Source organism: Phacochoerus africanus, chromosome 4 (assembly GCF_016906955.1).
Source record: "Phacochoerus africanus isolate WHEZ1 chromosome 4, ROS_Pafr_v1, whole genome shotgun sequence".
Classification (NCBI taxonomy): Eukaryota; Metazoa; Chordata; class Mammalia; order Artiodactyla; family Suidae; genus Phacochoerus; species Phacochoerus africanus.
Window position 1 is genome coordinate 140,312,414 of NC_062547.1, and position 11,997 is coordinate 140,324,410.

Below are 11,997 nucleotides of genomic sequence, written 5' to 3' on the forward strand. Positions count from 1 at the left end.
AGATAAGGACTTGATTTCACTTGCATAATCAAATATACAGACATGCATCAAAGATGATGAGTTTGTCCTACATCTTATATAGATAATTTACAATTCACTAATTTTTCAGCATTGACTATTGAGAGCTAATATTTATTTTTGATTAATTTTTTCTTTTTTCTTTTGCTTTTCAGGGCTGCAGGTGCAGCATATGTAAGTCCCCAGGCTAGGGGCTGAATCAGAGCTACAGCTGCTGGCCTACACCACAGTCACAGCAACATGGGATCCGAGCCACCTTTGTGACCTATACCACAGCTCACAGCAACACCGGATCCTCTGACCCACTGAGCGAGAACAGGGAGTGAACCTGCATCCTCAGGGATACCAGTCAACTGTTTCCATTGTGCCACAACAGGAACTCCCTATTTTTTTTTCTTTTTCTTTTTTTTTGCTTTTTAGGGCCATACTTGCACCATATAGATGTTTCCAGGCTAGGGGTCGAATTGGAGCTACAGGTGCCTGCCTACACCACAACCACGGCAATGCAGGATCCAACCCACGTCTGCTACCTACATCACAGCAACTCCAGATCCTTAACCCACTGAGTGAGGCCCGGGATCGAAGCCACAATGTTATGGATGCTAGTCAGATTCGTTTCCACTGAGCCACAACAGGAACTCCTTCATCTAGTCTTCGTGGGTCAGGACATAGAAGCAATTCAAGGAATATGAAAGGAAGATAAAGTGAAATTTTCACATGTATTAATTAAAAATACTTGTGGAAAGCCTTCTCTAATATATAAAAGTGGCACCTAATTCATGTAAACATCGAAGAATAAAGTTCTAAAAAGATTAAAACAGGAGTTCCCGTTGTGGCTCAGTGGTTAACTAATCCGACCACGAACCATGAGGTTGCAGGTTCAATCCCTGGCCTTGCTCAGTGGGTTAAGGATCTGGCATTGCCGTGAGCTGTGGTGTAGGTTGCAGACGCGGCTCGGATCCCGTGTTGCTGTGGCTCTGGCATAAGCCAGCAGCTACAGCTCCGATTAGACCCTTAGCCTGGAAACCTCCATATGCCGCGAGAGCAGCCCTAGAAATGGCAAAAACACAAAAAATAAAATAAAATAAAATAAGCAAAATAAAATAAAAAGATTAAAACAGTCAAACGGAAAATTTATGATGTTTAAGAAGTTGAGTTACGTAGTTTCTGCTGTGACCAATTGCAGCAGCTTGGGTAACTGTGTAGGTGCAAATTCAATCCCGGCCTAGCACAGTAGGTTAAATGACCTAACATTGGTGCAGCTGTGGCATAAGTCACAGCTATGGCTCAGAATGAATCCTTGGCCCAAGAACTTCCATATGCCATTGGTGTGGGCTTAAAAAAAAATAACTAAAATTATTTTTCATTCCCTGGGTATTCTCTAACTGAACATTTTAAGGTTCTCCAACAAAGACTATTCAATAGTAATAATTATAAAATGTTTGGTATGCATTAGGTGCGCATTTTCACTTAATCCTCACAGCTGCCATTTATGAAAAGTGCTATTGTTATTTCCATTTTTTTTTCTTTTTTTCAGGGCCACACTTGCAGCATATGGAAGTTCCCCAGCTGGGATCAAATTAGAGCTGCAGCTGCCAGCCTATACCACAGCCACAGCAACACAGGACCCAAGCCACATCTATGACCTACACCACAGCTCGAGGCAACACCAGATCTTTAACCCACTAAGTGAGGCCAGGGATCAAATCCTCATCCTCATGGATTACTAGTCAAGTTTGTTACCACTGAGCCACAACGGGAACTCCTATTTCCATTATTATTATTATTATTATTATTATTATTTCTTTATTACAAATAAACTGAGGTCCCTGGAAGTTAAGAAACTTGTCAGAGTCAGTTTGTGAAGCAGTAAGCCACTGGAATCCAGACACTCTGATGCCAGAGCTTGCACCCTGCACTTCCAACCTCAAAGACGTAGTACTACTCACATGCAGATTTAACAACCTAGACCCAAGTGCAGCATAGCATTTTCCTCCATTTTAAAAATAATACTGGTGGAGTTCCCATTGTGGCGCAGAGGAAATGAATCCGACTAGGAACCATGAGGTTGCAGATTCAATCCCTGGCCTTGCTCAGTGGGTTAAGGATCTGGCATTGCCATGAGCTGTGGTGTAAGTCACAGACTCGGCTTGGATCTGTCGTTGCTGTGGCTGTGGCGTGGGCCGGCGGCTACAGCTCCAATTCGACCCCTAGCCTGGGAACCTCCACATGCCGCGGGTGCGGCTCTAAAAAGACAAAAGGCAAAAACAAACAAACAAATAAATAAATAAAAAAATAAAAATGAAAGCAATACTGGAGTTCCCACTGTGGCTCAGCAGAAATGAAATCTGACTAGTATCCATGAGGAAGCAGGTTCGATCCCTGGCTTCGCTCAGTGGGTTAAGGATGTGGTGTTGCTGTGAGCTGTGTCATAGACAGATAGCAGATGAAGCTCAGATCTGGCGTTGCTGTGGCTGTGGCTTAGGCCAGCAGCTATAGCTCCCATTGGACCCCTAGCCTGGGAACCTCCATATGCGTTGGCTGAATCCCTAAAAAAAAAGACAAAAAAAAAAACCCAAAAAACAATGCTGATTGCATGTGATGGGTAAAATAAATAGCCTTCATTTTGACAATACAGTTCAAATCTGGGAAACTTAAACTTTTCAAGGGAAGAATCTAGGCCTCAAAGTTCACTTACACCCAAAGTGAAACATTCTCTACAGAGTCTGCATAGGATAAAATCCCCATGCTAGTTCATTCAGCAGAAGAACTTACATTCCAGCTAACTGTATTTCTTCAGATCCTGTGGAATCCAAGTGACCTGCAATCAGATGTAAAGAGTTATTCTTGTCCACACATTCTGTCTTGCCTTCTAATTTTCCTCATTACCAGTTAGCCATATTAATTTCAAAAGCTGATCTTTTGAACACAAACGTTCTTGACAGGTACTAAACACATGGTACAAGGTGCCACGGTACAAGCTACAAGTTCATGGAAACTTAAGAATTTACATGTGTCACGCAAAGAAAAAATCCTGGGGAGCAGTGCACTATGTCAACATACAGGAAAGCTTATCACTCAGGAAATGTGAAATTACAACAAATGCCAAAATGGTTGACTACTAAAACATATTCCTTTGCGGCACACATCCTAAAAAAAACACTTAAGAATTAGCTGACAAAAGCATTCTTTTATGTTTTTTTTTTTTTCCTCCTGAGATTAGACTAGGACATAAAACTTCACATTTTAATGACCACTTTCATTTCCACAACCAATCAATCAAAATATTACTTCTTGTTTAATTCTCTCAATGCAAAGTGACTTCTATTAGGGTCAATTCTCTTCCCTTTGACTAAATTATTCTCCCTAAACACCTTCTAGGTAGCCAAAGAATTCCATCCTCAAGGCTCTCTTATCTACTCTTAGCACCTTCCGTCTCTATTCTACGACCCACTCCTCTCCCCTAATAATAATTCCTTCCCTTAAGGCCTTTACCTCCCTTTTCCCTACCAGTTTCATCGAGGTCTGCAGAAGTGGTAAACTGAGTGGCAGACATCTCCCCGCTGCTAAGATTCGAAAGATCAAGGCAACGTTTTGGGGTTCCTCTGTTGAGACATAATAGTACATCAAGATTCCCATTAGGGTGTAAAATGCTTAAAAGGCAAAGATGACTTATTCTCTTCATTTGAAACACGCTTCAATTACTATCACATAATCTGAATAGTGTCCAAATAAATCTAATTGCTTTTTGGAAATATTTCAGATTAGGCTGAGAAAAATCTCTTTTTTACTCCAATAATCTGCATCTCATTTTCTCCTCACCAACATATTGAGACAAGGTAATTTTATTTTATTTCATTTATTTTGGCTTTTTTGGGCCACACCTGCAGCATATGGATCTTTCCAGGCTAGACATCGAATTGGAGCTGCAGCTGCTGACCTACACCACAGCCAGAGCAACTGGGGATCTGAGCCCTGCCTGCGACCTGCCACCACAACTCAGGGCAACACCAGATCCTTAACCCCATGAGCAAGGTTAGGGATTGAACCCACATCCTCCTGGATACTAGTCAGGTTGGTAACCTGCTGAGCCACAACGGGAACTCCTGAAATAAACAAAATAATTTTAAAGAAGTGGCTGAGGTGGGGCCTGACCCCACATCTTTTGCCCTATGCATGATGATTTCTCCCTGGAATCTCCAGTGTTTCTCTGGTCTATGATTCTCCAACTTTGTTGGCTAGCTAAGGCATCAGGGCATGGCATGAACAGAATTTAAAGTACAATAACAACATTAGTACTAGTACTAATACACTGACAATTCACATAACACAAAAGAATTTTCAAAGATTTTGGAGCTCCCTGGTGGCTTACTAGGTTAAAGACCCAGCCTTGTCACTGCTGTGCCAGTGTTGGATTCCTGCCCTGGGGAGCACCAGGCAAAAAAAAAAAAAAAAAAAGATTTTCCCAGACACCACATCATTTGATTCTCACAAGATCCTAGTAAGACAGTAAGAGCTGACTATGCCTACATCACAGAAAAGAAGCCTGAAACTCAAAAGGTCACATGGTTAGTCAAGGGCAGAGCTAAGACGCAAACCCTGATCTTTAAGCCAGGATAATTTTGTAAAGCCCCAAAACTGTTCAGAAGATCTAAGCAGACAAGGTTTAAAAAGAGGAGTTCCCCCTGCCCCAGCAGAAACGAATCCGAGTAGGAACCATGAGGTTGCGGATGGATCCCTGGCCTTGCTCAGTGGGTTAAGGATCAGGAGTTGCCGTGAGCTGTGGTGTAGGTCGCAGACGCGGCTCGGATCTGGCGTTGTTGTGGCTCTGGCGTAGGCCGGTGGCTACAGCTCCGATTCTACTCCTAGCCTGGGACCCTCCATATGCCACAGGTGCGGCCCTAAAAGGACAAAAAGAGACCAAAAAAAGTGTAAAAAGAAAAAATGGATTTACCCGGATAAAATGCTGAGGTTTGCAGAATCGCCAAAAAGTTTCTTCTTCAGTGGAGTTCCAGGGCGATCAGAACTCATGGAAAAGGAAGTCTCTCTCTCCAGGAGCAGGTTTAGTATCTTCCTATGATTGGACCTAAAACTGGATCCTGAGCCAGGTCTTCCCCCCTCAGCCATGTTCTCCGAGGTCTCCCTAAAAGAAAAGAAAGCCTAGCAAGAGAGGGAGCGGTCACGGACACAGGTGCACCCCAGGTGGTCTAGCTTTCCCGCCCTGCTGCACCCTTCCCAGCAGCGACCGAGGGGACAGCGCTGGAGGCGGCGCACTCCTCAGCGGGGAACCCAGGTGGGCTCTGAGCTTAAACAGCACTTGTCCCCAGCGGCTTGGTCTTTTCACCGGAACCTGAACTTACCGAAAGGCAGCCTCAGGGCCTTAAAGAAGTTAAAGAGAAAAGGACTTGGCCTTGTTAAGAGGCACACAGCTTAGGATTCCTGACTGGAACTCCGGTCTCCTAACTCGCGATACTGCCTATCCGGTCTCCCTAAAGTCCGTTCGCGGGCGGGCGATTCCCTGGAGGCGCCGGCTCCGGGCTTACCTCAGGGAGGAGTCTGCGACGTGCCTTCGGGAGGAAGAGAAGTAGGTAGGGGTCAGACACAAACGAAGACTCCAGCAGAATTAAAGGAATTCTGGGGAAAGGACGAGATTTAACCAGAGGACGGTTCTCCTCCTCGACCAGAGAGGCCGCGGTCGGGCTTCGCCGCCCCTCAGAGCAGACGGTGGAAATTACAGCCTCAGAGTAAAATCAACAGCCACAACCCTTAGCCATTCAAACCTTCCGCCCTCCCTCGAAGCTGCGTCAACCAATCTCGACGCGCGCAGACTGCCCTCGGCCATTCGTTTGCCTCGACTATCACCCGGGCGAGTAAGCAGTTCTAGAAGGAGAGAGATTTGCCCCGCCCCACAGGCAGAGCCGGCTGCCGATTGGCCTAACAGCTTTCGGCCAGCCCCTAGTTAAGGCCCGCCCCACAGGGAGCTTGGCGGCTCATTGGCTCGCCCCCTGGCCAATCACCATACTCTTTCCGATTTCTCCCTTCCCTCAGCAGTGCCAACCCCGGGACGTTTAAATTGCACCTTGCTAGCGGCTACCGCGTCTTAGAATAATACCTGGAGAAATTAATGTAGGTGGGAGGGTGTTTCAAACGTTTCTTTTTTTTCCTTGCTTCATTTTCGTGTCGTTAAGTAGACCTTTCCCTCTAATTTGCCGTTCTTCCCCTACAGATGGAATATTTGCCACCGGTGTGGCAAATGTTGAGGCAAGAGAGGTGTGTGGTTATGATGTGCCATTCGCTCTTCCAAGAGCTTTCCTTGGTCACTGTCCCTTTAAAGTGTTCAGCATCTGAGACGCTACGGTGTGTGTGGTAAAGGAAATTCCTTTTTCAAGGAAAGTAGGAGAGCTGAATAATCTCTTGGCATAATCTTTATCACAGTCCAAAGAATATCAAACTTTGGTTGTCTGTGAAAATTTAAATATTGACTAGGTGATAGTAGTAATTTATCTTTTTTTTTTTTTCTTTTTAGGGCCGCATCTGCAGCTTATGGAAGTTCCCACGCTAGGGGTCAAATTGGTGCTACAGCTGCCACCCTATACCACAGCCACAGCAACGCCAGATTCGAGCCATGTCTGCGATTTACAACCCAACTCAGGGCAACGCAGGATACTTAACTCCAGCCTGCCTCCTCATTGATTGACAGGTCTGCTTCCATTGGGCCACAACGGGAACTCCCATAGTAATAATTTATTCTTAATCTTGGGGATTTGCTTTAAATAATCCTGTGGAAATGGCAGTGAATATAGGTAAGACTGGCCATGAATATTGGGTGACGGGTTAACTAGGGGTCCATGACATCATTGCTTTCAAAGTTTAAACTGTATACTAATCACCTGGGGATCTTGTTAAAAGTGCAGATTCTGATTCAGTAAATCTGGATTGGGGCCCAAGATTCTGCACTTCTAACAAGCTCCCAGATGATGCTAATGCAGCTGGTCCTGGGAACATACTTTGAGTAGCAGAGGATTATCCTGTTTTCCTTGGATATTTGAAATTTTCTGTAATAAATGTTTAAAATAACCTCAGAAGCTCTTTTATTCTATTTTATTTATTTCTGTCTTTTTGCCTTTTCTAGGGCCGCTCTTGAGGCATATGGAGGGTCCCAGGCTAGGAGTCTAATCGGAGCTGTAGTTGCCAGCCTATGCCACAGCCACGCAGGATCCGAGCCATGTCTGCAGCCAGCACCACAGCTCGAGGCAACGCTGGATCTTTAACCCAGTGAGCAAGGCCAGGGATCAAACTGGAAACCCCATGGTTCCTAGCCAGATTCGTCAACCACTGAGCCACAACGGGAACTCCAGAAGCTCTCTTAAATACAGGCTCCCAAAACGGTTTAATAGGCCTAGAGTAGGGCCCAGGAATTATCAGGGTCCCCAGGTGCTAACCATGCATAGCTTATAGATCACACTATGAGAAACAAATCAGAAATACAACCTTTATCTTTGAAAGACAGTAAGTCAGAAATACAACCTTTAGCTGGTGTCAGAATCTTAGTGGCTGAGAAGTATAGTATAATTAGTCTAGTTTTCTATACTCTTTTCTTTTTCTTTTTCTTTCCTATTTTTTGCCTTTTTGCCATTTCTTGGGCCGCTTCTGCAGCATATGGAGGTTTCCAGGCTAGGGGTCTAATCGGAGCTGTAGCCGCTGGCCTATGCCACAGCCACAGCAACTCAGGATCCGAGCCGCATCTAAGACCTACACCACAGCTCACGGCAACGCCGGATCCTTAACCCACTGAGCAAGGCCAGGGATCGAACCCACAACCTCATGGCTTCTAGTCGGATTCGTTAACCACTGCGCCACAATGGGAACTCCTCTAATACTCTTTTCATCTGTAGAATCTACTTCCTCAGAAAGGAGGTGTGTGAAGAATCTTTATCCTCTAGGATAGAGATGGTGAGTGTGGGAGTCAGCACAGAGCCATGCCGTGCCAGGTAAGTTTGACAATTAGCCTGGACATTAAGGGAATGTAGGATGAGTTGGTTTCCATTTTGATGGCCATGATCACACTTCATGGGGCCAGTGTCTTACTTCCTCACAGGTGGGAGGTGGAGACAGACAAAACTATCCTACAGCGGCGGCAAAAGCAGATAGATTATGGCAAGCGCACACCTGGTTACCAGTCCTTTCTACAGCAGGTTCCCAAGTGAGTGCAACTGTGGGTAGTCACAACAAGATCGTCAACCATGTGGCTTTTGTTCAATTTCAGGTGATAGAAAGATACTAGATCTGAGTGTTGTTAAAAAGTTGCAACATCACTAAAATATCCGGCAATCTAGCCCCCAAAATAAGTTTCCAAGATTTTTTTTTTTTCAAATGCAGTAAGTTACACTTGGTCCATAAAACTTCTTAAAGCTCTATCAGGGAGTTCCCGTCATGGCTCAGTGGTAAGGAACCCAGCTAGTATCCATGAGGATACTGGCCTTGCTCTCTCGATTGGGGATCCAGCAGTGCCTTGAGCTGCAGTGTAGGTCACAGACGCAGCTTGGATCCCATGTTGTTGTGGCTGTGGTGCAGGCTGGCAACTGCAGCTCTGATTCAGCCCCTAGCCTCGGAACTTCCATATGTCAAGGGTGCAGCTCTAAAAAAAAAAAAAAAAGAAAGAAAAAGAAAACAAGCTCTATCAGTGTTTGCTAATGAAGTTTGTTTTCATCCATTTTCACCTCATGCCTCCAGCTGACTTGGATAATGACAACATACTTGCCTAACTACATGTAAGTTTACATGCATACATACAAGTTAATGTATGAAAAGGTAGAATTTATTTTAAAGAAATGTCAAATACAGTCTTTTATATCTATCTTGACTTCTGCGGGCATTGGAATATCTAATTCCCCTTCCCAGAAGAAAGAATATCAGAGAGTTGGGAAGTTTGGTGTTTAAAGATTTTCTTTGGATTGAGGGCACTGATCCTACCTCATTCTCAGGGAATCCCTAATGCGTCTCCTAATTCGCTGTGGTAAGTAGTGAGCTGTGCCCCTTCACCTTGACCTCAGTCTGACACAATCTGTTGTTGCCAGGGCACAGCGACTGCCAGGACTTCACCCTCAAACGCCAAACAAGAACAGGAGGTACAGCCGTCGATCCTGGGATGCCCAGATCAGGCAGTGGAGAAGAGCCCTACATTCCTGGGACCCCCCCAACCAGCCTCTGCAGGCTGAGGGGTGTGTGCACTATTCCTGGTTCCTTTTTTGAGTGATGGACTAAGCCCCACCTCTCTCCACTTTGCAGAGGTTTAGCTTTCACTGGCTGAAAAGGGAGAGTCTGAATGAGGTTCATGTTCCTTTGACTCTACTGTCTCCCTAGGTGGGGAATGGAGAATCTCTTAGAGCCAATGGATTCTGCCCCTTTGCAACCCTCAGGGAATCTGGATGGAGACCAGAAGGGAACCCAGGTAGTATCCTCTGCTGCAATCCATTGGAGCAGGGTCAGAGATGGGATCTGGCCTAGGAGGCCACAGTTACGATGGGGTTCAAGGTAGTAGCCCAAGAACAAAAGAAGGAAAATAAGAGAGCAGGACAAATTGCAAGACATGAGTTAAAAAAAAAAAAAAAAACCGTTGAAGGGAGTTCCCGTTGTGGTGTAGTGGTTAGCGAGTCCGCCTAGGAACCATGAGGTTGTGGGTTCAATCCCTGGCCTTGCTTAGTGGGTTAAGGATCTGGCGTTGTCGTGAGCTTGTCGTATGAGTTGAAGACCTGGCTCAGATCCCACAGTGCTGTGCCTCTGGCATAGGCCGGCAGCTACAGCTCCGATTAGACCCCTAGCCTGGGAACTTCCATATGCCACAGGAGTGGCCCAAGAAAACGCAAGAGACAAAAAAAACAAAAAACAAAAAAAAAACTTGAAGCAAAAGTGGCATAAGGAGATCTAGTTAAAGTTAGTAATGGGAGAGAGGTTGAGCTGCACTGGGGGAGCTATTTTATACTTGAAATGAGTGTCATCTTCCTTTGAAATGAGACCTGAAACCTCACTTGGAGGGTTTTAAGTGTCTCAGTTTCTTTCAGTATTTACTCAACCATTTAACTATAGTAAGCATGGTCTTTTATTATTAAATAAAAAGAGGGATCACCTAATGGTGAAGATCAGAGGTTTTAGAGCCTAAGACTGCTTTCCTCCCACATCCACCTCAGCATGCTTTAGTTCCTGGGCCAGGGATGTAACCCATGCCACAGCAGCAACTCAAGCCACTTCAGTGCCTTACCGCACTGCACCACAAGAGAATTCCTCAACTGCTTTTTAATACCTCTGTCCATCACTGTTAAGGGAGTCACTTAACCTCTCCTGCTGTTTTATCTGTCAAATAGATTTTTGTCTCATTTTATTATTGTAAACAAAAATGAGAATACACATTTAAAGTATGCATCACGGTGCCTGAAACATAAGTGCTCCACCAACAGCAATTATTGGAAACCATGTCTGTCCTTTTTTTTTTCTCTTTTTTTTTTCTTTTTTGGCTTTTTAGGGCCGCAATTAGGGCATATGGAGATTCCCAGGCTAGGGGTCGTCGAATCAGAGCTACAGCTGCTGGCCATAGCCAGAGCCACAGCAACGCAGGATCTGAGCCACGTCTGCAAGCTACACCATAGCTCATGGCAATGCCAGATCCTTAACCCATTGAGCAAGGCCAGGGATGTAATCCACAACCTCATGGTTCCTAGTTGGATTGTTTCTGCTGCACCACCAACAGGAGCTCCAGGAAACCATGTCTCTTATACTTCATGGCCCCTGTGCCTTCTTTTGCTAAGGGAAATGTGCAGGGCAAGCAAGTGTGCAGTGTATTCCCCCCCCCCCATTTTTTTCATAAATACATCACTTTCCCTCTACTTTTCTTTTTCAGCTTGCAGATTTGGTGGCTCCTGCCTCCTCCCTTTCCTGGATCTGTGAGGAAGATCCCCACCACTGGCTCTACGTTCTAGCTGATTACAATTATCTGTCCCAAACTTGAGTGGAGCACAAAATATTTAGGGAAAACATGTTTTTCAGAGGACTTGTTGCTGAATGTGACAATGAAATTACTTGCAGTACTTCTTTCCAATCGATTAAAAATGAAGTCTAAAACTCTGTCCTTTAAGAGATCATAACACGAAGGCATTGTTTAACCCACCCCATCTTCCCATTTTTTTACCGTCTCTCTAAACCTTCTCGATAGCTGAGACTCAAATTGACATAAGAGCCAGAAATCACCTAGCTTTTCCACAACCTCTTCACCTACTACTATATTCAGATTCTTAAAAAAGGACTGAAACTTTGGCTGAGGTGGGAGGTGGTGGGAGTGGTGGAGATTTAGTAAAAGGTGGTTTCCTCTTCCTGAGGAGAAAACAGAGCCATCAATATTTTCCCCTCATCTGCCTGTTTGCTCCCTCCCTTTCTGTCTAAAGGAAAGTGGTCCAGCTGTAACCACCATACTTTTCCCCTCCCCCTGCCCCCTCCCCCACGCAAGCAACTGAACCGCCTATGATGTCATAATCACAATCCCATTACCTCATCCTGCTGGGGGGGGGGTTGCGTAGGGGAGGAGGAGTGAACAGCCCTGGGCCCTGGTCAGCTTTACGATATTTTGGGTAACGGCTAATTACAGAACCAAGTGGGAACGGCCCCGCAACCGTTATAAGTCCTGGATTCTTAAGGCTCGAGCCGATCTGGCAGCTGGGAGAGGGGCTCTGGGACTCAGAGCAGGCCCTAATCGGCGCTTGGACTACACTTCCCAGAAGCCTTCACGCCGCGGACGGGTCCTCTGCTAGGAGAAAGGGGATTCCTTCAGAAAGGCGGCTGTAGAGAGTGGGACAGAAGAGCAGGTGAGAGGAACCTGAATTAGTTCTTTTACACTACTGGAACCGAGTTGAGGGCTGTAAGTGGATCTATGTAGTAATAGAGGGCGAAGGCGATGGCTTTGTTTACCTTCAGCCGACACGGCCTCCCCCG

At 45.4% G+C, this 11,997-nt stretch overlaps 2 protein-coding genes across 6 annotated transcripts in view; one reads left to right on the forward strand and one right to left on the reverse strand.

Annotated features, from left to right (window-relative positions):
• Window positions 1-5,890, reverse strand: part of CDC25C (cell division cycle 25C) — a 37,283-nt gene extending 31,393 nt beyond the window's left edge. For 3 of the 5 annotated variants that reach the window (XM_047778724.1, XM_047778725.1, XM_047778723.1), the window contains exons 1-5: window positions 5,799-5,890; window positions 5,562-5,585; window positions 4,973-5,161; window positions 3,529-3,623; window positions 2,794-2,839 (exon numbers count right to left, since the gene is read on the reverse strand). In XM_047778724.1, the coding sequence (XP_047634680.1) occupies window positions 2,794-2,839; window positions 3,529-3,623; window positions 4,973-5,161; window positions 5,562-5,585; window positions 5,799-5,860 (416 nt within the window). In that variant the 5' untranslated portion in view covers window positions 5,861-5,890. Of the gene's footprint in view, window positions 1-2,793; window positions 2,840-3,528; window positions 3,624-4,972; window positions 5,162-5,378 lie in introns of all 5 variants that reach the window. The other 2 variants (XM_047778727.1, XM_047778726.1) reach the window with 2 other exon arrangements.
• Window positions 5,891-6,301: 411 nt separating this feature from the next.
• On the forward strand, window positions 6,302-11,325 carry LOC125124729 (oocyte-specific histone RNA stem-loop-binding protein 2-like). The gene is made up of 6 exons (XM_047774744.1): window positions 6,302-6,375; window positions 7,914-8,009; window positions 8,117-8,221; window positions 9,096-9,239; window positions 9,382-9,469; window positions 10,913-11,325. Exons 1-6 carry the CDS (start codon window positions 6,302-6,304, stop codon window positions 11,018-11,020), a joined length of 615 nt encoding a protein of 204 aa, XP_047630700.1. The 3' UTR covers window positions 11,021-11,325.
• The last annotated feature ends 672 nt before the right edge of the window (window positions 11,326-11,997 follow it).